The sequence below is a fragment of the Salmo trutta genome, chromosome 12 (genome assembly GCF_901001165.1).
Source record: "Salmo trutta chromosome 12, fSalTru1.1, whole genome shotgun sequence".
Lineage (NCBI taxonomy): Eukaryota > Metazoa > Chordata > Actinopteri > Salmoniformes > Salmonidae > Salmo > Salmo trutta.
Window position 1 is genome coordinate 65758121 of NC_042968.1, and position 20906 is coordinate 65779026.

The window sequence follows — 20906 nt, forward strand, 5'->3', positions numbered from 1 at the left end:
ATCGAAGGGACAGCAGTGGAGAACGTGGAAAGTTTTTAAGTTCCTCGGCGTACACATCACAGACAAACTGAAATGGTCCACCCACACAGACAGTGTGGTGAAGAAGGCGCAACAGCACCTCTTCAACCTCAGGAGGCTGAAGAAATTTGGCTTGTCACCCAAAACCCTGACAAACTTTTACAGATGCACAATCGAGAGCATCCTGTCGGGCTGTATCACAGCCTGGTACAGCAACTGCACCGCCCTCAACCGCAAGGCTCTCCAGATGGTGGTGCGGTCTGCACAACACACCACCGAGGGCAAACTACCTGCCCTCCATGACACCTACAGCAGCTGATGTCACAGGAAGGCCAAAAAGATCAGGGACAACCACCCAAGCCACTGCCTGTTCACACCACTACCATCCAGAAGGCGAGGTCAGTACAGGTGCATCAAAGCTGGGACGGAGAGACTGAAAAAACAGCTTCTATCTCAAGGCCATCAGACTGCTAAACAGCAATCACTAACTCAGGGAGGCTGCTGCCTACATTGAAACCCAATCCACTTTAATAAATGGACCACTAGTCACTTTAAACAATGCCACTTCAATAATGTTTACATATCTTATATTACTCATATGACATTTACACCACCTACTGCACCTTGCCTATGCCACTCGGACATCGCTCATCCATATACTTATGTACATATTCTCATTCACCCCTTTAGATTTATGTGTATTAGGTTGTTGTTGGGAAATTGTTAGATCACTTGTTAGATTAATGCACTGTCGGAACTAGAAGCACAAGCATTTCACTACACTCGCATTAACATCTGATAACCATGTGTATGTGACCACATTTTTTTTATTTTAGCAAGCACATTAGCTAGCCATCTAACTTTCGTGCACATTTTGCAGCAGCTCAGGCATTCAGGAGCAGAGTAAAAGTGTCAAAATATTTTTTGTTGTTGCCATTTGAACGATTATAAAAATTGTGCGGGCGGTCATTTGGCTGACATAACCATCATCCAAAATTCCATGACTGTCACAGCCCTAGTTGAACATGCTAATAACTGTAGTAGTTCAAATTCAAAGCACCACACAACTCTATCCTGTTCAGGCACCCAGTCTCTTGCTAAGCATTCAGTCCTTTATCTGAACAGCAAGCGACTACTCTTTGAAGTGGTGTACATTTCCATAAAGTCCTTCTCAGCTACTGAAATCAGATGCGTAGATTTTAACCAGCGCAGTTTGAATGACCAGATTACATAAGAGATCAAATCAATCTGATGAGGCCCAAACATTTTACCTCACAGAAATGACTCAGAGAAATGGAGGGTATAACTGTAGATATACTGACAACTGCACATGTCAAACTAGTCTACACTTCAGGGCTGGAGTGGTAGCCTCCCTCACAACAGTGTTCATAAAGGCCAAGCTTGATCTTGATTGCTATACAATGCAATGACCACTTCTTTGAATGAGGAGGTTAAATAGCCACACCCTCATTCTATTTTGATGTCTCCGACAGTCAATCAATATACAGGGAGGAGATGGACCCGAGTAGAACTCCTCCTCTAGCAGCAGAGTACACTACAAAGGCCTTGGCATCATTAACTCAGAGCCCAACTAATTAGCCTTGTCAAGCTCTCTGGCAATAACACAGTCAATAATATAATGACAATCATTTGAGCTATGAACAGGGGATTGAAAGCCTCTCACTACTGCGCATTAGTAAATGTATTGAGCGTAATGAGTTTGTCCCAATTCAGCAAATCTTCTCCAGAGAATGGGAGAGGTCTAAGACTATTTCAGAACAGGGACAGGAGTAACTTGTCCGCTCAATCAGAATCTAGGCCAGACCTAGAAATGTGTCACATAAGTTTATCCTCCTCCGAACACAGGGGTACAACCTATCAAATCAAATGTCAAACATGAACAGCTTGACAGCTCAAGCCCGCCCGGGACTTGTTTATGTGATCTGCCTAATACTAGATGTGATTTACTATATTTACTAGATTCCTGACCATCATCACCATGTGTCCTTGCTGCTGGTGATATTTACAGCAATGTGGCATTGAATATCAGCCAACCAGGCAACAGCAGTGGTTCTCAAAACTCTCCTCAAAGACCCCCAGCCATTCCATGCATTTGATCTATTCCAGAGCTAGCACACCTGATTCAACCTGCCAACTAATCATCAAGCCCGTGACTTCATTAATCAGGTGAACTAGTTGAGGGCTACACCCAAACAAAATTGTGAAACGTCTGGGGGTCCCCGAGGAGAGGTTTGAGAACCACTGTGCTATAGGAAGGAGTAAACACCCCTACTCTTATGATAAGTGCCACGGGATCTTTAATGACCAGAGTCAGGACACCCGTTTTATGTCCCATCAGAAAGACGGCACCCTACACACTGCCCTGGGGCATTTATTTTTAGAACAGAGTAAAGGGTGCCTCCTAATAGCCCCCCCCAACACCACTTCGAGCAGCATCTGGTCTCCCATCCAGGGACCAACCAGGACTACACACACCCCTTTCCAATACTGTAACCTAAGACGTAATGACATACAAGTAGGAGCAATAACCAATTATTCCTATAGTACTGGACAAATGCCAGTTCATTATATTTTTCACCAGAATAAAGTCAGATTCTATATAAATCCATCATGAGGCTGGAGCTGTGGGCATCAGGCCTAATGAAAACCTAGGGGGTTGCATTTTCTAAATGGTGGCACACGTCGCACTGAATGTGGATCTACCATTTATCTACCAATTGCTCTGCGCGCTGTTGACATTTTCTGTGCAATTCTACATGTATAAATCCATTCACAAGTACTCTCTGCAGGCAAACGCCATTGGTGTGTTTGAACCCTAAAGAAAACCTTATGGGGTACGGTCTGCCTTACAGGAGATTTGTGCGTGGCCCAATTATGTTCCTATTTATTCTGGACAGATATGAAACTTACTATGATACTCATGTTCCTGAATTGAGTCATTTTATACTTACAAAGGATATGCAGGCTGCAAGAAGAAGAATCCTCACAAGCAGATCTTCAAACTGTTCAACCACCAGTTCCCATAAAGATTTTCCTAAGAGAACAAAAGAGAGGTTTTGATAGCATCCAAATAATGGGATACCTTCAATTGTGGCTTTGAAGAAGTAAACTATCCAAAAAGAAACAATTTGCTTACCCTCCTCAGCAGGCAATTCTGCGATTGATCCAAGGGACACCACACCGAAAATAGAGAACAGTGAGAGAAATGTTACGTGAAACACTCTTTATGCCACTTCGAAACCAAAGTGACTTTTTCATAACAGGTTAGAACTTACACAGCAGGTTAGGATAAGGGTTAGTGAAAATGCTCTGGTAACCCGCTATGAATTTTTTTTTTAATTTTTTTTTTAATCACTGAATCAAAGTAGCGTGAAAAGAGCGTGTTCCAGAATGTTACGACAGAACTAGCTAGCTGGGTTTCTCAACCATATGTGCAGTGCCTTCAGAAAGCATCAGCCTTAAATAATTCACATTTTGTTGTGTTACAAACTGAATTCAAAATGGATTAAACCAATCTCACCTATCTCCATACAATACACCAATGACAAAGTGAATACTAGTTTTAAATATTTTGCGAGTGAATTGAAAATTAAATTCTGAAATATCTAAATTTACCTAGGTATTCACACCGAGTAAATACGTTAGTCACCTTTGGCAGCGATTACAGTCTAAGAACTCAACAACTTAGAATGTACAATTTTGTTTTCAAGCTCTGTCAAGTTGGTTGTTGATCATTACTTGACAGCCATTTTCAAGTCTTGCTATAGATTTAAGTCAATTTAAGTGTAAACTGTAACTAGGCCACTCAGGAACATTCAATGTCATCTTGGTAAGCAACTGCAGTGTGTGTGTGTATATATATATATATATATATATATATATATATATATATATATATATATATATATATATATACACACACACACACAAATATTTGGCCTTGTGTTTTAGGTTATTATCCTGCTGAAAGGTGAATTTGTCTTCCAGTGTCTGTTGGAAAGCAGACTGAACAAGGTTTCCCTCTAGGATTCTGCCTGTGCTTAGCTTTATTCTGTTTATTATTAACATAAAAACTCCCTAGTCCTTGCCGTTGACAAGCATACCCACAACATGACGCAGCCATGCTTGAAAATATGAAGTGTTACTCAGTAATGTGTTGGTTTTGCCCCAAACATAACGCTTTCTATTCACGACATAAAGCTAATTTCTTTGCCAAATGTTTTGCAGTTTTACTTTGGTGCCTTATTACAAACAGGATGCATTTTTTTTATTTTTATATTGGTATTCTGTACAGGCTTCCTTTACACTCTATAATTAAGTTTGTATTGTGGAGTAACTACAATGTTAAGCCATCCTCAGTTCTATCACAGCCATTAAACGCAAACTGTTTTAAAGTCACCAGTGGCCTCTCATTGTGAAATCCCTGAGTGGTTTCTGTTCTCTCTGGCAACGGAGTTAGGACACCTGTATCTTTGTAGTGACTGCATTGATACACCATCCAAAGTGTAATTCATAATGTCACCATGCTCAATGGGATATTCAATGTCTGCTTTTACCCATCTACCAATAGGTGTCCCCTTCTTTGCGAAGCATTGGCAACCTTCCTGGTCTTTGGTTGAATCTGGGTTTGAAATTCACTGCTCGACTGAGGGACCTTAAAGATAATTATATGTGTGGAGTACAGTGATGAGATAGTCATTTAAAAAAAAATCATGTTAAACACCATTATTGCACACAGAGGGAGCCCATGCAACTTACACATTTTTACTCCTTAACGTATTTAGGATTGCCATAAAGGGGCTAAATACATTCCAGCTTTTCATTTGTACATTTCTCTAAACATAATTCCACTTTGACATTAAGGGGTATTGTGTATGACAAAAAATCAATTGAATCCATTTTAAATTCAGTCTGTAACAACAAAATGTGTGGGGGGGGGGGGGGGGAGTCTCAAGCGGTGTGAATACTTTATTTAGGCATTGATACGTTGTACATTTTGAAGTTGAGAAACTCAACAGAACGAACGTTTTCCGGGAAAAAAAATCAAAAGGGAAATTACATCTAGATAGACGTGGACTGGATGAACTAAACATAGCTAAGAAATAGGAATTGAACATCGTTTAGAATCGGCATATCATTACAAAATGTGCAGCATTTTGTTTCAGTTTACAGAAATAATTTGTCGTTTTTTTTTTACACAGTCATTGTCTGTCAGCCTGAACATGTTCGTGACGTCAGCAATATTTTTTCAAGCATGCCGGTTGCTTAAGAATGCTAGCGAGCTAACAGGCCGTGCACCGTGTTGCCAGGCAAGGGATATCACATTTCAAAAACATGTTACTCACCATTAGGTCCCCATTTTTCCCGCTGCCTCTTCACTTGGTCTACACCTAGACCTGTGCTTTCGTTCACGTTGAAATGACTGTAAACTTCCTCCACCGTCTTTGTGTGAGCGTTCTCCATGGTGAGTAGCCGCTCGAGGAAACACTAGCTAATTTAGCTGCTTAGCTAGACAGCTATCTAGATAGTTAATTGAAGAAACCTCAAGAACCCCACTGATTCTTCACTTCTTTTGCGTCTTCCCTCAACTCACGCTGGAGAAAAATGCAGAACAATCTCGAAATGTATGTTATCCCAAAAACTTCTGTAGCTAGCTTAATAACCTCACATGCAGTAAAAAAAACTGGCTAGTGTAATGACTGCGTTAGCCCTCCTCGCCACTTGTTACGAGAGCAATGCCTTACCCCCTCAAACTCGCCGGTTACAACGTTCCAGGCACAACAATGAAATATGGATAATTCATAGCTACCACCATCAAAACTATTTCATTTTTAACGGAGCAATAAATTAAGACATGCGTAGTAAGTTAATGCAAGACGGTAGGTCTGAAAGTACTGCCTTGGTGGATGTCCGCAGTCTATTACTTCTTGTGTGCTGCCGCGGATTCACTACTATCACCATCAGCACCAATCGCATTTGTCCGCTACCAGTTCGCATGCTCCGAGTACTGCGCTCGGTGTCCGCATGTGGAATGCGCTTATTGGCTGGAGAGACTCCGGAAATCCCTTTTTCTTCCAGATCTTTCTCCGGTGTCTCTGATCAGCTGACTCTCCTCAAATATATTTATATATATATAAAAAAAAAATGGTGTGTTTTTTTGGTGTTTTTTTGTTTTAATGGACTGTAATATATATATTACAGCCCATTAAAATAAATGATGTGGTATTATTGAGAGCATTAATATAACAGCAATATTTTAAAGAGCTAGTAAAAACTAGATTATCTGTAAAGTCTTGGCATATCACTTGAACAGAGGATGAAAAAACACAAGTAGATAGGCTTATACGTGTCTATGTAATTTAGGGATTTAAGAAAAGTGAACATCTTATCTTGAATGCTATTTCCTTTCTTGATTTAGCATAGCCTACTACAGCTGACATCTAGTATTAATCCAAACACAAGTGTACTAAGGTCAGCAAGACACAAATCAATAATACTATCAAAATCACATTTGCTTGACCCATTTGATAAGAGCCCAGTTGAAAATTCATGTTATATTGGAAAGCAGACCTGGGTTGTGAGCTATGATTCAGATAGGTTAGTTATCTATTGTTTGTACAGGATGGTTGCATTGATGGACACCAGCATGACATTGTGGGACTGATGGGCTTCTGGAGGTCAATGACGTCTTCAGGGTTTTCATATTAGCTTGGTCCAGATTATTTAGTCAAATTTGTGAGAATCCCTCAACGCTGCCTGAAGAAGATTCTTGTAGTCGAAACACATTGCAGTTGTATGTCCTGATGTTATGTAAACCATGTAAACCATGCTCCTACTTACAGTATATTTATTCTTTGTCAATATTATCTGTAAATATTTAACAAAAGTTTTCTGCATTGTACTGGCCAGCTACTTGTTTTCTTTCTTGAGAATCCCTCTAAAGAATTCTCTATTCCCTATAAATTAACAAAAATGTAAACCGTTGAGTCTGCTCATATGAGTCATTGACCTGTCACCTCTCCCTCACTCACAATAGTCGTTCTGTCAATCCTGGACATGAGAGGCTGCATCCTCCATTCAAGGTCACGTCAGTCAGATGTTAAATAGTTCCTCATCCTCTCCAGTGTGAGCCACTATGTGCTGGCTCCTACTGTAATGTTCAGACCACCAATAGTAAATGGCTTGGATGAAACCCCTACTCTACAGGAAGATGATAGTCACAGAGTGGAGAGGATGCTGTAACAGCTACCTTGCACAAAGTAACCAACTTTCAACACAAAGCAAGCTGTGGATAGTATTTTTGGTTAGTAGTACATGTTCATTAGGGAGTAGGATATGACGTGTGTGTGCTTGCATGTAGTTATTTAGGTGTCTAGGAGCCTCACTGTCATCATGACATCACTATTCTATCTGTCTGCAATGGATTCCCCCCAGATACTGGTATTATTAGGGCTGTGAGAGATAAGTCCCATGGCCTGATAGATATGGACATAGATTCAGCACAGGTCACCCCATTACCCATAGGCTATCTATGGCCATATCAGTGTCTATTAGCAGGCAGCTAAAAATAATACCTGAAATGATGTTGCAGAGTCCTGTAAAGTTCTACTTCATTCTGTTTCATTGACACGAGGGGGCAGTTTCCTGGACACAGATTAAGCCTAGTCCTGGAATAAAAAGCAAGATCAATACACAATTTAACATGCTTTTTAGACCAGGATTAGGCGTAATCTGTGTCCAGAAAACTGCCCCAAGCAGTCTAGTCTGTACAGAATGTTGTGTGTGAGAATATCGCCTTTGAAAAATTGAGCAGTGATGATTGACATTGGTCCCTGGTTGTGAGTTATACAGGGGTGTGGACTGTAGTAAGAGATGGTTTCTGCCTCTTGCAGCTGGCTATTGTCTGCCTGAGATTGTGGTTATTTATAGATACTGTGACATGGTTCAGCTGATGTGGGGTTGTTATGGCGATCTGCCAATGAACTTGTCCCAGACCCTTTTTGAATTGGCAGTAGATGTTTAATGCACATTACTCTAATACAATGTAAAAGTTAATTAAAAGCTAAAGGTTATTGGTGTCTTATTGATGTTCAAATGCAGTGAAATTCATCATAAATAGTGAGTCCCCAGGATCAGTGTTGAGAGACACAGAGATACAGACACGCTGACTGTTGTAGATTTCACATCACAGTAAAATATCATGTCATGGCCATTATCTCAACAAACAATTGCCATCTGTTAGGTGAGTTTACTTTGCATTCTAACATTATCGAAAACCTCTCTGTGATTGTATTTGACTCCAGGAAGAAATGTACATAGACCGCTGCCATGCACGTTTGATGGAATTGAGCCCTCTGGCCCTAACTCTTCAATGGGCATATATCTGTGCTAATCTACTGCACTCTAGTGGACATAGATAGTGTATGAAAATAGGGAATAATAGGCATCCAAAAAGTGTGTACTGGCAAATAAACATTTATTAAGATGTTTTTGTTTAAACTGTTTGGTAACAAATATTGAAGTGAACATACCGGTAGTAAAGATTCAAAGGTAACAATAACAAAAACAACAAATCCATTGGGATTTTACATCCCTTCTACAGAGATTGGCGAAACAATCCAAACCATAACACAAGTCATCACAGTTCACCAACACGTTTTCCTCCTTTACAGAAACCTTTAATGGTAGGATCTTCATTGGTTCAGCTTTGTATAGAACTAGGCCTATGGATATATCTTCCCAATAAGTAGGTATAGGCTCAGTATTTTAGGTTTTAAAGTATGGAGGTGCTCTTTGTGTGGAAGACCATAAAGGACACCTCCCTTTTGTCCAAGTCCAGACAAACCCCGATCCTCCCAGGTTTCTGCTTTATTCTTGTAGCTCACCATCAATCACCTCATTTGCTCACATTGTATATAGACTTATTTTTCTACTGTATTATTGACTGTATGTTTGTTTTACTCCATGTGTAACTCTGTGTTTATATGTGTCGAACTGCTTTGCTTTATCTTGGCCAGGTCGCAGTTGTAAATGAGAACTTGTTCTCAACTTGCCTACCTGGTTAAATAAAGTACAAATAAATTTAAAAAAAATAAATCTCCCCTACAACCCAATGACTAGCCTTGTAGTTCTCTTTAGAATTGTCTTTCCTGCTTATGGATTCACTAGCCACTCCTACCAACCAGTTGACATTGTGCCCCACCTCCAAGTCCCAACAATGAGTCCCAGAGGTGTCTTCTTCTTCGGTGGTAGTCTCAGAGGTGAATCCCTGTGTACTCTTTTCCCTCTTCCTCCCTCAGAGCGGCTTGCCTGGCATTCTCAGTGCAGCTTAATGAGCTCCTCTTTTATCTATTTTCTGTTTCCTGAACCAAGATGTGAGACGCCATTTTGTTTTCTCCAACATCATTTTTCTCCACAGCTGTCTATCGCTGCATTTTTTCCAGGTATTTTGCACTCTATCCTCCCTTAAAAGTACCTCCCTCTTCTGCCCTACCAAATTCAATACAAGAGAAATGACAGTCCATCATTACTTTAAGACATGAAGGTCAGTCGCAAAAACCATCAAGCACAATGATGAAACTGGCTCTCATCAGGACCGCCACAGAAAAGGAAGACCCAGAGTTACCTCTGCTGCAGAGGATAGGTTCATGACAGTTACCAGCCTCAGAAATTGCAGCCCAAATAAATGCTTCACAGAGTTAAGACACATCTCAACATCAACTGTTCAGAGGAGAATCAGGCCTTCATGGTCAAATTTCTGCAAAGAAACCACCACTAAAGGACACCAATAAGAAGAAGAGACTTGCTTGGGCCAAGAAACATGAGCCCAGTGGAAATCTGTCCTTTGGTCTGATGTAGAAAATAGTAAAAATAAAGAAAAACCCTGGAATGAGTAGGTGTATCCAAACTTTTGACTGGTACTGTATATATATATGTGTGTGTGTGTGTCCAGTTACGACATATATATAAGCATTTTTATGAAGGGACAATAGACTAAAAACAGCAGGAAATCGTCTCCAATTGAATTTTTTAAAAGAAATCTGTCCCCAAGTATTCCCACGCATAATAGAGAAGAAGTGATCATATACAAATGTAAGCACGGTTTGAAATTATGTTTTAGACAAACATTATATCTGTTTGGGCTTCTTGCTGTCAATTTGCCCTCTACATGTTATTTGTAATTATGTTCCAGCCCCCTGATCAGCCGCTCAAGAAAAAATCAGACAGCGGCTGAATCTAGTTGATGATCCCTGGTGTAAACTGTAGGGGTACCCATAGTGCTGGAGATCAGAGATGCCCAGTGAGAGAAAGGCAGGTTGGGGTTGCCAGGATCAGAGTAGTGCAGAAGGTGTCCTATGCTGAGGCAGGGAAGAGAGAAGTAATGGAAGATGGGTCCAGGGTGAGGGATACTAAGAGCATCCCTGTGAGTAGGCCGAAGTCAATAGAGAGTGATAGGAATAACATGTGCTTCAGTAAGTTTTAGCATTTATAGCCATGGTTGTCAATTGTACTGTAGAAATTAAGCGAAAGTCACAGAAATAGAGGTTGTGGTGGCAGCAGCAGAGAAGTACTTGGGATTGCGAGGATTTGCTGCAGAACATCTGCAAGGGGTGTTGAGTGGTAGTGTTATGTCCTCTCAGAACATTGGTCTGGAGTAGGACTAGATAGGGTTGAATAGTGAGGTGGGTGGCGTTTTTTGTTGTTGTTGAGAGGAGTAATAGATGCCAGGGCAATTTTTGTGTTATCTTATCAAAGAATATAATGTAGCTAGACCGTTAATGGCCTCACACACCAGTACAGTAGGTGGTGGTGTATGCACCTAAAAGTTGGATGCGATCTGCCAAGCAAATCCCAAAGAAGAAGAAGAAGAAGAAGAAGAAGAAGAAGAAGAGTCCAGTTTGCCAGAAAGCCACACGAAGAAGAAAGGTCAAAGTTGATCTTGTCCATGTGTGTGTTGGTGCAGCGGTAGTTAGCTAGCTACTTGTAAAAGGGTTTCATCTTGCACTTTTGTGATTGTACAAATGTCGTAACTGGATAAACTCCCGACTTTGTGCTATAAGCAAGGCGTGTATTTAACGATTGTTCGTGGATCACTCGTGAGTCTCCTGCAAATGATTTGTTTCAACTTATAGCAAAAGTGTTATTGCTAGTCATGGTAGCTAGATAGCTAACCATAGGAAATGTCTTGTGATAAAGCTAGTTTAGTTAGCTAGCTATCGTTACAGATTCAGCTAGCTATCTCCTAATTTTGATCTTCAGAACTTTAACATTATCATGAAGCTTGTTAAACTTAACATTCAATGAAGACATGAGCAATGCAGAAAATTCGAGCCTTGATAGCAAGTCCACGAGTGTTGAGTATCAAAAGCAACGGTAAGCTTAATTTAGCCACATTAGCTGACTAGTTCGGAGGAAAGCCGATTTGAGTATGTCATCGATATTGTAGTAGCTGGCGTTCTAACGTTAACTCGTGTTAAGCGGTCAAGTAATGATGACCATTTGTTGGCACCTCCTCCAGGTAACGTTAGTCCTGTAGATCTGACATTATTGGAAGGATGAACCTTATTGTATTTACATATCCATACCTTTTAGATGAGTACCTACCCACCTTCACCATAGTACATATGGTGAAAGTGCTAAGTATTGGCAGGATTTAACCAGACGGGAGGGAACAACTTTCTGAAATTATCTTCACTCCCCTTATCTGAAAATCATATCTTAGATCAAGGAATTGTATATGTGGAATAACTAGGTGTGAGTGCACACTTACCCTGGTAGTGAATGAACAGGGCTGAAATTTCATAACTTGAATTAAATACATCCCTTCACTCACTAGCTATTTTTTTGTGTTTTTATCAGGTTGGCTTTACAAGTGTGCAGGGATAAGGTGGATAATGAGCGAAGAGTCAGGGAATGTGCAGACAAAGCCACTGAAACGAGTGGAGGAGGGAAATAGAGAGTCGGGTGAGAATGGGCACATCAGAAAGAAGCTTAAGTCTGATGTAGAACAGACTGGCGATGAGAGGAAACTCCCCAAAAGAAAAGTGGTCCTGCTTTTGGCGTATTCAGGCAAAGGTTACTACGGTATGCAGGTTGGTATTAACCCTCTTAATCTTTCCATAAATCGTAACCCATTGAGGGATGTTTTTAAACAAAATTGCTACGTTCTAAATTCTTAATCGGTTTTGTGTTTCAGAGAAATGCTGGATCTTCCCAGTTCAAAACCATTGAGGATGAGCTGGTTACAGCACTGATTAAGTCTGGGTGCATCCCAGACAACCATGGAGATGATATGAAAAAAATGTCATTCCAAAGATGTGCAAGAACAGACAAGGTATGGGAGACAAACATGGAAAGGGCTTAGTTGCTGTCTGCACAAATGCGTCCCTTGAGCAAGTAGTCTTACTTACCTGTGTTTTTATACCTGAAGTAATGGAATGCACGGGGTAAGACATGCACTGTGTGTGGCATCAAACACAAATGGATAATTACCTTGCTTTGTGATCAGCTCCATTTGTTTTGTCAGGGTGTTTCTGCAGCAGGTCAGGTGGTCTCTCTAAAACTATGGATGATTGAAGACATAAAGGAAAAGCTCAACTCCAATCTTCCACCTCAGATCAGAGTGCTGGGTGAGATCGCACTGCTTCCAGTTAAAAGTGTTGGAGACGAGCCTAAACCCTTCACAAGGAAACCCATGGTGTCAGAATTAAAAATATGTTCTTGAAGTCTAGGTGGTCACTTTTGGGATGTCATTGATTCAACTTTTTGTGTAAATGTGTTGGATGTGGGATGACAATGGAATTGTTAATTGTCTCATGCTGTTTATTCTGCTTATTGTCTTGAATATATATATATATATATATATATATATACATACATATACACTTTTAAAAATGTATCTAAAAAAGAACTTAGGTCGCTTTGGTTACCAATGGGGTTCCACATAGTTTGTGATATTTTTTGTCCCGGTAGGTCTGAAACGAGTGACTGGGGGCTTCAATTCTAAAAACAGCTGTGATGCCCGCACATACTCCTACATGCTCCCCACTTTGGCCTTCGCCCCAAAAGACTATGGCACCGAGAATTCCACTGCATTCCGCCTGGAGCCAGAGACACTGCAGAGAGTAAACCGTCTGTTTGGCAGCTACAAGGGCACTCATAACTTTCACAACTTCACCTCCCAGAAGGCCGCGCGGGACCCCAGCGCCCGCCGCTACATCACAGAGATGACCTGTGGTGAGCCCTTTGTGCGCGGCGGCGCCGAGTTTGCTGAGATTACCGTGCGTGGCCAGAGCTTCATGATGCATCAAATCCGGAAAATGATTGGCCTGGTGATAGCTGTGGTGAAGGGCTATTCTGGGGATGAGGTGTTAAAGCGAAGCTGGGGCGAGGAGAAGGTGGATGTGCCCAAGGCCCCTGGGCTGGGCCTAGTGCTCGAGAAGGTGCACTTTGATAGGTACAACAAGCGCTTCGGCGGGGACGGCCTCCATGAGTGCCTGGAGTGGACTGAAGAGGAGCAGGCTATCTTGGCCTTCAAGGAGGAACACATCTACCCCAGCATTGTGGAGACAGAGTGCCAGGAAGGGTCCATGGCCAGCTGGATGGCCACACTGCCCATACACGACTTTGAGGCCACTGCAAAAGGGGCTCAGGATAAGGACAGGGGGCAGGTGGGTGAATACAACAGAATAATATTTGCCAGCTCAATTGTCAGTGGTTGTTTGTTTTTGTAAGTCCTACAAAATGTTCAACATTAGTAGCTTAATCGACTAGGAGCAGTTCACACTGAGGAGTCATAAAACCTGCTGTCTTTTTGGGAGATACCATCACCCTCTTTTTTTTTAACCCATAAAATGTTTCAATTTTCAGGATGATGATGAGGGTAATGGTTCAGATTCTGCACTTTGAAGTCTCCAGCGAGTAGAAAGACACCCTTTGCTGTATCTCTCAAGAAGGAGCTTTTGTTTTGCTATGGAAATACATTGTCAATAATGCCACTGATTTTACATAATTCATTTGAATAAACATTTTGTTCTTTAATTTAAACCGTTGAGCGTGAATCCTTTCCAGTAGTAATCTTTAACACATTGTATTTTGGAGGATTTGTTAGCTGGAAGCATTCATAAAAGAAACAGCTTGAGAAGACAGGTCTATGATGGGATGCCATGAAATTAATTATGGTATTTGATAACAATAATGTTAATCAATTATGGAAGTATATTTCATTACAGTGCTTCTAGAATATTTGAGATACTTTGAATATTATTTGGCCATGCCCAGCACGATATACCCACCGACTGCAAGGGCGCGAAATTAGAACATTAAGTAAAAAAGAGGACACCTATTCAGAGGTGCAGATGAGTTCGGGAAAACACAACGGAAGATGGTATAAAAACACCCAAAATAGACATCAATTATTATTTAGAGCAGGAAACATGCCAACGATGTGTAAGACGTTCTTGAGTATCTTCAGGTATGTAACTAAACAGAAACGTTCTGTGTGGTCCGTGTTATCGTTGCGTTTTGAAAGCTAGCTAATCAGACACCCATATCAATTTTGCCCTCCTAGTTTTATTGGTCTTCTTCACTTTCATCCTCAGTCAGAGAAAGAGAAAGTTGTTTGTGCGATCAATGGATGTAGTAAACTGTTCTGCTCATCATTAGAGGGGAGACCTGTATGTTGGGAAACTGCCCAAAGAAGACATGTTAATAGGTGAGTATCAGCTAAACTCCAACCCCCGCAACCAGGAAAAAAAGGTTGTGGCATTTCCTCAACAAGTAATGACAGCGTATGTATTCTGATTGGGGAAAGTATTTAGTTCAGTCAATGACATCTATAGAGTTGGACTGCAAATGAATGATGTAGGTGTATTTGATTTATTTTACTAGGACCCGAGGCTATGCCAGTGACTGACTGTTTTGTTGCAGGTGGTCGCAGTGCGGACGAGAAGTACTGCATGTTCATGCGCCACCGCTACAATGGCAGTTTGGAGCGGCTGCTGGAGCACATCAGACATGAATCATACCAGATTAAAGTGAGTGACTTTTCTGAGTGACAATATTAAGGCCAGGAGGGAAGACTCTAGTCTGGTACCAGATCAGTTAGAGCTCTTGCCTAATCCTCACTCAAGAAGTTTGTAGAAGCAGACTGGCAAGCTAGAGAAACTCTGGGCCCTAGTATAAAAGGCCTGCTTTTTTAGGGGGTAGAGATATACAGTGCATTCGGAAAGTATTCAGACCCTTTGACTTTTTCCACAGCCTTATTCTAAAATTGATTAAATAAATGTCCCTCAACAATCTACACACACTACCCCATAATGACAAAGCAAAAACAGAAATACCTTATTTACATAAGTATTCAGAGTCCACCTGTGCTATGAGACTTGAAATTGAGCTCAGGTACATCCTGTTTCCATTGATCATCATTGAAATGTTTTTATGAATTGGAGTCCACCTGTGGTAAATTCAATTGATTTGACATGATTTGGAAAGGCACACACCTGTCTATATAAGGTCCCACAGTTGACAGTGCATGTCAGAGCAAAAACCAAGCCATGAGGTTGAAGGAATTGTCCGTAGAGCTCCGAGACAGGATTGTGCCGAGGCACAGATCTGGGGAAGGATACCAAAACATTTCTGCAGCATTGACGGTCCCCAAGAACACAGTGTCCTCCATCATTCTCTATCATGGGGTTCCCAAGTGGCGCAGCAGTCTAAGGCACTGCATCTCAGTGCTTGAGGCGTCACTATAGACACCCTGGTTCGATTCCAGGCTGTATCACAACCGGCCGTGATTGGGAGTCCCATAGGGCGGCGCACAATTGACCCAGCGTCGTCTGGGTTTGGCCGGTGTAGGCCGTCATTGTAAATAAGAATTTATTTACTATGACGGCCATAATATGGACTTGGTCTTTTACAAATTAGGGCTATCTTCTGTATTTCACCACTACCTTGTCACAACACAACTGATTGGCTCAAACGCATTAAGAAGGAAAGAAATTCCACAAATTAACTTTTAACAAGGCACACCTGTTAACTGAAATGCATGCCAGGTGACTACCTCATGCAGATGGTTGAGAGAATGCCAAAAGTGTGCAAAGCTGTCAAGGCAAAGGTTGGTTACTTTGAAGAATCTCAAATAAAAAATATATTTTGATTTGTTTAACACTTTTTTTAGTTACTACATGATTCCATATGTGTTATTTCATAGTTTTGATGTATTCACTATTATTCTACAATGTAGAAAATAATAAAAATACAGAAAAACCCATGAGTAAGTGTGTGAAACTTTTGACTGGTACTGTGTATGCCAATTATTTGATGGTACGACCGCTTCATAAATTAGGATGATTAGGGCCTGGTGTTTTTCCCAGGTCTGCTCGGTCACAGGTAAATAAAAAACATTGGCCTTAATCATTGGTGTGGTGTGTGAAATATATTTTCATGGATTTAGTCAAATGTTGAGTGTGATGATGCTATTTATTCCGATGCAGGAGAGTGCCCTGATGAAGTTTGCCTCCATGGAAGGGAAGTTCCCCCTCCATGACTTGGACTGGAGTGAACACTACAGCTTCCCAAGGAAACTCATCCAGGTAGGGGGTTCAATGAAATACTACATGTTAATTGCTTGAATGTTACACCATTTAAGAGGTCATTGGGTGCATTGGTATACCAAAGAGGCAAGTTTGAAACTGGACCCACCTGTATTTATGCCAATTAACAGCAATGATATTATATACATAATTGTTTAGCAGACACTTAGTCATGAGTACATACATTGTTAGTAGGGTGGCCCCAGCAGGAATTGAACCCATGATTCATGGCGTTGCGTGATTCTTGGCGTTCTTTGAGCGGTCGTGCCTTTGAGCGGTCGTGCCTTTGAGCGGTCGTGGCTTGGGTTTCTGAAGTATAAGGTATAAGATAGGCCGGCTCGGTCCTCCCCTCCTGCTCCGTGGCTCGACGACTCACTGCGAGCTCACAGAACAGGGCTCCGGGCAGCCGAGCGGAAATGGAGGAAAACTCGCCTCCCTGCGGACCTGGCATCCTTTCACTCCCTCCTCTCTACATTCTCCTCTTCTGTCTCTGCTGCTAAAGCCACTTTCTACCACTCTAAATTCCAAGCATCTGCCTCTAACCCTAGGAAGCTCTTTGCTACCTTCTCCTCCCTCCTGAATCCTCCTCCCCCTCCCCCCTCCTCCCTCTCTGCGGATGACTTCGTCAACCATTTTGAAAAGAAGGTTGACGATATCCGATCCTCGTTTGCTAAGTCAAATGACACCGCTGGTCCTGCTCACACTGCCCTACCCTGTGCTTTGACCTCTTTCTCCCCTCTCTCTCCAGATGAAATCTCGCGTCTTGTGACGGCCGGCCGCCCAACAACCTGCCCACTTGACCCTATCCCCTCCTCTCTTCTCCAGACCATTTCCGGAGACCTTCTCCCCTACCTCACCTCGCTCATCAACTCATCCTTGACCGCTGGCTACGTCCCTTCCGTCTTCAAGAGAGCGAGAGTTGCACCCCTTATGAAAAAACCTACACTCGATCCCTCCCATGTCAACAACTACAGACCAGTATCCCTTCTTTCTTTTCTCTCCAAAACTCTTGAACGTGCCGTCCTTGGCCAGCTCTCCTGCTATCTCTCTCAGAATGACCTTCTTGATCCTAATCAGTCAGGTTTCAAGACTAGGCATTCAACTGAGACTGCTCTTCTCTGTGTCACGGAGGCTCTCCGCACTGCTAAAGCTAACTCTCTCTCCTCTGCTCTCATCCTTCTAGACCTATCTGCTGCCTTTGATACTGTGAACCATCAGATCCTCCTCTCCACCCTCTCCGAGTTGGGCATCTCCGGCACGGCCCACGCTTGGATTGCGTCCTACCTGACAGGTCGCTCCTACCAGGTGGCGTGGCGAGATTCTGTCTCCGCACCACGCGCTCTCACCACTGGTGTCCCCCAGGGCTCTGTTCTGGGCCCTCTCCTATTCTCGCTATACACCAAGTCACTTGGCTCTGTCATATCCTCACATGGTCTCTCCTATCATTGCTATGCAGACGACACACAATTAATCTTCTCCTTTCCCCTTTCTGATAACCAGGCGGCGAATCGCATCTCTGCATGTCTGGCAGACATATCAGTGTGGATGACGGATCACCACCTCAAGCTGAACCTCGGCAAGACGGAGCTGCTCTTCCTCCCGGGGAAGGACTGCCCGTTCCATGATCTCGCCATCACGGTTGACAACTCCCTTGTGTCCTCCTCCCAGAGTGCTAAGAACCTTGGCGTGATCCTGGACAACACCCTGTCGTTCTCCACTAACATCAAGGCGGTGACCCGATCCTGTAGGTTCATGCTCTACAACATTCGCAGAGTACGACCCTACCTCACACGGGAAGCGACGCAGGTCCTAATCCAGGCACTTGTCATCTCCCGTCTGGATTACTGCAACTCGCTGTTGGCTGGGCTCCCTGCCTGTGCCATTAAACCCCTACAACTCATCCAGAACGCCGCAGCCCATCTGGTGTTCAACCTTCCCAAGTTCTCTCACGTCACCCCGCTCCTCCGCTCTCTCCACTGGCTTCCAGTTGAAGCTCGCATCCGCTACAAGACCATGGTGCTTGCCTACGGAGCTGTGAGGGGAACGGCACCTCCATACCTTCAGGCTCTGATCAGGCCCTACACCCAAACAAGGGCACTGCGTTCATCCACCTCTGGCCTGCTGGCCCCCCTACCTCTGAGGAAGCACGGTTCCCACTCAGCCCAGTCCAAACTGTTCGCTGCTCTGGCACCCCAATGGTGGAACAAGCTCCCTCACGACGCCAAGACAGTGGAGTCAATCACCACCTTCCGGAGACACCTGAAACCCCACCTCTTTAAGGAATACCTGGGATAGGATAAAGTAATCATTCTATCCCCCCCCCCTTAAAAGATTTAGATGCACTATTGTAAAGTGGTTGTTCCACTGGATATCATAAGGTGAATGCACCAATTTGTAAGTCGCTCTGGATAAGAGCGTCTGCTAAATGACTTAAATGTAATGTAAATGTAAGATCAACTATAACATATAGACCACCTTGTTTGGACTGGAGTCTGCAACCCAGAATTACATTTTCTTCTCATGTCTGTCTGTCGCCCCCTGTAGTTACCTAACAGCGTGTACAAGAAGGTGCAGGTGATCCTCCGTGACTCCATCCTGCCCCACATAGCAATCCCACACTGATGATCGACTTCCTGGCTGTAGCCTATGATGTTGGCGAGTTGGGTTTCCGTACGTCTGTTTTTATAGACTGTTCTATAGAAGACAATCTGAGTGGATGCTATGCTGTACTGAAAGAGAGTAGACCTCTCTTTCATGCTTACTCCATTAAACTATCAATGACTGGCATTTCATCCTCACATCTGCTGTAAATCTGTTAACGGTCAACAACACCTTTTGCCCATTGTGTCTCGTCTTTCTCTCGAAGTCACCTGCCAGAGTACTTGGTGGCAGCGTCTGCCAAGCGTCTGTCACGCCTGGCCCTCACGGCGGTGCCTGCTGCCTTGCTCATGGTAATACCCTTCATCTGCAACCTGATCCGCTGTCATCCTGCCTGCCGAGTCCTCATTCACCGCCCCCAGTGCAGGAGACATTCACCGCCCCCATTTCACCCCATACACTCACCTGTCTGGAGATGGGAATGAATTAGATACTGATTGTAATGTTGTGGTGGGTTTACATTTAGGGAAGGTCTCAAAGGGCTTTCCAATAGACAGCAGATTGTTTGTCATTTTCTCTCTGTGAGTGTGTGTGCTTGAACAGAAGCCTGTGATGACCCCTAACTGATTGAGGAGGAGGAGGACCCCACCCAGTGCCATGCCCTGGAAAGCAGCCTGTGGGAGCTACAGGTGTGTAGCGATATCCAGAGAAACACACATGATCCATAGAGATGAACACAACGAAATCTCACTCAGTGCTCTTAACTTTTTATTCTTGCGTTCCTCCTGAGTATAGACTCTTCAGAAGCATTGCCAGCCTGATGTGACCAAGGCTGCCATGGCGATCAACAAGCCCCTGTCACAGCAGGAGGATGACATCAGCGAGCTCCTGGAGTTATCCACCTATGGGTTGAGGTGACATCTCCAAACAGTGATTTTCTTCAGCTACTCTTTGGTCCCCCTTGTGGTTTAAAAATCAAAATGTTTTTTTTATTGGTTGGTTAGGATATAATGTCTGGTGTGGATTCTTTCTTTGTTATCATTTCTTTGCATTTATATTTATATTGGTGTTTGTCACCATGTTATTGCTGGAATGTGTTTCCATGTCTGTGCACATAGCAGATGGAGCGGGACCTGAAGCAGAGCAAGACTGCCATTGGAGTTTGAACCTGCCATCAAGCTACTGCAGGGCACTGGAGGGGTGGGGGTGCTGGGCCTGCACTTCTCTCCAGAGTAGAGACAACCAGCACCAGGACATTCATACACCCAGCTCTTTGGACCTCTCTCTGATATCTCCTTTATATTTCAGCTCCACATTTTTCTCTTGTTTTCTGTTTGGGATTCATTGTACTTCAATCATGTGTGTTTCCCAAGTGGCACAGTGGTCTAAGGCACTGCATCTCAGTGCTAGAGGCATCACTACAGACCCTGGTTTGATCCCGGGCTGTATCACAACCGGCCGTGATCGGGGGTCCCATAGGATGGCGCACAATTGGCCCAGCGTCTCCCGGGTTTGGCCAGGGTAGGCCGTCATTGTAAATAAGAATTTGTTCTTAACTGACTTGCCTAGTTAAATAAAGGTTCAATAAAAAATATAAACCTTTCTAGAAAACTGTGCTGTATTTACAATTAAGGCTTATTGTCAGATAAGATTTACAATGTTTTGTAGATGTTGACA

General features: G+C 42.9%; 3 protein-coding genes and 1 long non-coding RNA gene across 5 annotated transcripts in view; 3 read left to right on the top strand and 1 right to left on the bottom strand.

Annotated features, from left to right (window-relative positions):
- The window catches only part of LOC115204006 (sarcoplasmic/endoplasmic reticulum calcium ATPase 2), a 46143-nt gene extending 40100 nt beyond the window's left edge, over nucleotides 1-6043 (bottom strand). The window contains exons 1-3 of the mRNA XM_029769195.1: nucleotides 5385-6043; nucleotides 3176-3193; nucleotides 2991-3073 (exon numbers count right to left, since the gene is read on the bottom strand). Coding sequence (XP_029625055.1) covers nucleotides 2991-3073; nucleotides 3176-3193; nucleotides 5385-5502 — 219 coding nt within the window. The 5' untranslated portion in view covers nucleotides 5503-6043. The remainder of the gene's footprint in view (nucleotides 1-2990; nucleotides 3074-3175; nucleotides 3194-5384) is intronic.
- Nucleotides 6044-10936: 4893 nt separating this feature from the next.
- On the top strand, nucleotides 10937-14085 carry LOC115204007 (tRNA pseudouridine synthase A). Of its 2 annotated transcripts, none has more exons than XM_029769197.1 (6): nucleotides 10937-11135; nucleotides 11899-12131; nucleotides 12236-12373; nucleotides 12566-12668; nucleotides 13012-13709; nucleotides 13909-14085. In XM_029769197.1, the coding sequence occupies exons 2-6, from the start codon at nucleotides 11934-11936 to the stop codon at nucleotides 13945-13947; spliced, it is 1176 nt and encodes a 391-aa protein (XP_029625057.1). In that variant the 5' UTR covers nucleotides 10937-11135; nucleotides 11899-11933; the 3' UTR covers nucleotides 13948-14085. The 2 variants fall into 2 exon arrangements, with proteins under 2 accessions (XP_029625057.1, XP_029625056.1); XM_029769196.1 differs by lacking the exon at nucleotides 10937-11135 and adding an exon at nucleotides 11142-11412.
- A 281-nt stretch (nucleotides 14086-14366) lies between these two features.
- On the top strand, nucleotides 14367-17841 carry LOC115204008 (nucleolar complex protein 4 homolog). Its single transcript, XM_029769198.1, has 4 exons — nucleotides 14367-14512; nucleotides 14640-15074; nucleotides 16533-16631; nucleotides 17815-17841. Exons 2-4 carry the CDS (start codon nucleotides 14940-14942, stop codon nucleotides 17839-17841), a joined length of 261 nt encoding a protein of 86 aa, XP_029625058.1. The 5' UTR covers nucleotides 14367-14512; nucleotides 14640-14939.
- A 1225-nt stretch (nucleotides 17842-19066) lies between these two features.
- On the top strand, nucleotides 19067-20663 carry LOC115204009 (uncharacterized). Its single transcript, XR_003880292.1, has 3 exons — nucleotides 19067-19918; nucleotides 20025-20143; nucleotides 20348-20663. It is a non-coding gene; the product is annotated as an uncharacterized LOC115204009 (long non-coding RNA).
- Nucleotides 20664-20906: the final 243 nt, after the last annotated feature.

What these genes read in the sequence shown, in the direction of transcription:
- LOC115204007 (XM_029769196.1), top strand. Translation starts at nt 11,355, where the DNA reads ATGCAGAAAATTCGAGCCTTGATAGCAAGTCCACGAGTGTTGAGTATC. An exon ending in GTTGAGTATCAAAAGCAACG is followed by an intron (nt 11,413 to 11,898) that starts GTAAGCTTAATT and finishes TGTTTTTATCAG; the next exon opens with GTTGGCTTTACAAGTGTGCA. An exon ending in AGGATAAGGACAGGGGGCAG is followed by an intron (nt 13,710 to 13,908) that starts GTGGGTGAATAC and finishes TTCAATTTTCAG; the next exon opens with GATGATGATGAGGGTAATGG.
- LOC115204008 (XM_029769198.1), top strand. Translation starts at nt 14,940, where the DNA reads ATGCCAGTGACTGACTGTTTTGTTGCAGGTGGTCGCAGTGCGGACGAG. An exon ending in ATGAATCATACCAGATTAAA is followed by an intron (nt 15,075 to 16,532) that starts GTGAGTGACTTT and finishes ATTCCGATGCAG; the next exon opens with GAGAGTGCCCTGATGAAGTT. An exon ending in TCCCAAGGAAACTCATCCAG is followed by an intron (nt 16,632 to 17,814) that starts GTAGGGGGTTCA and finishes TCATCCTTCTAG; the next exon opens with ACCTATCTGCTGCCTTTGAT.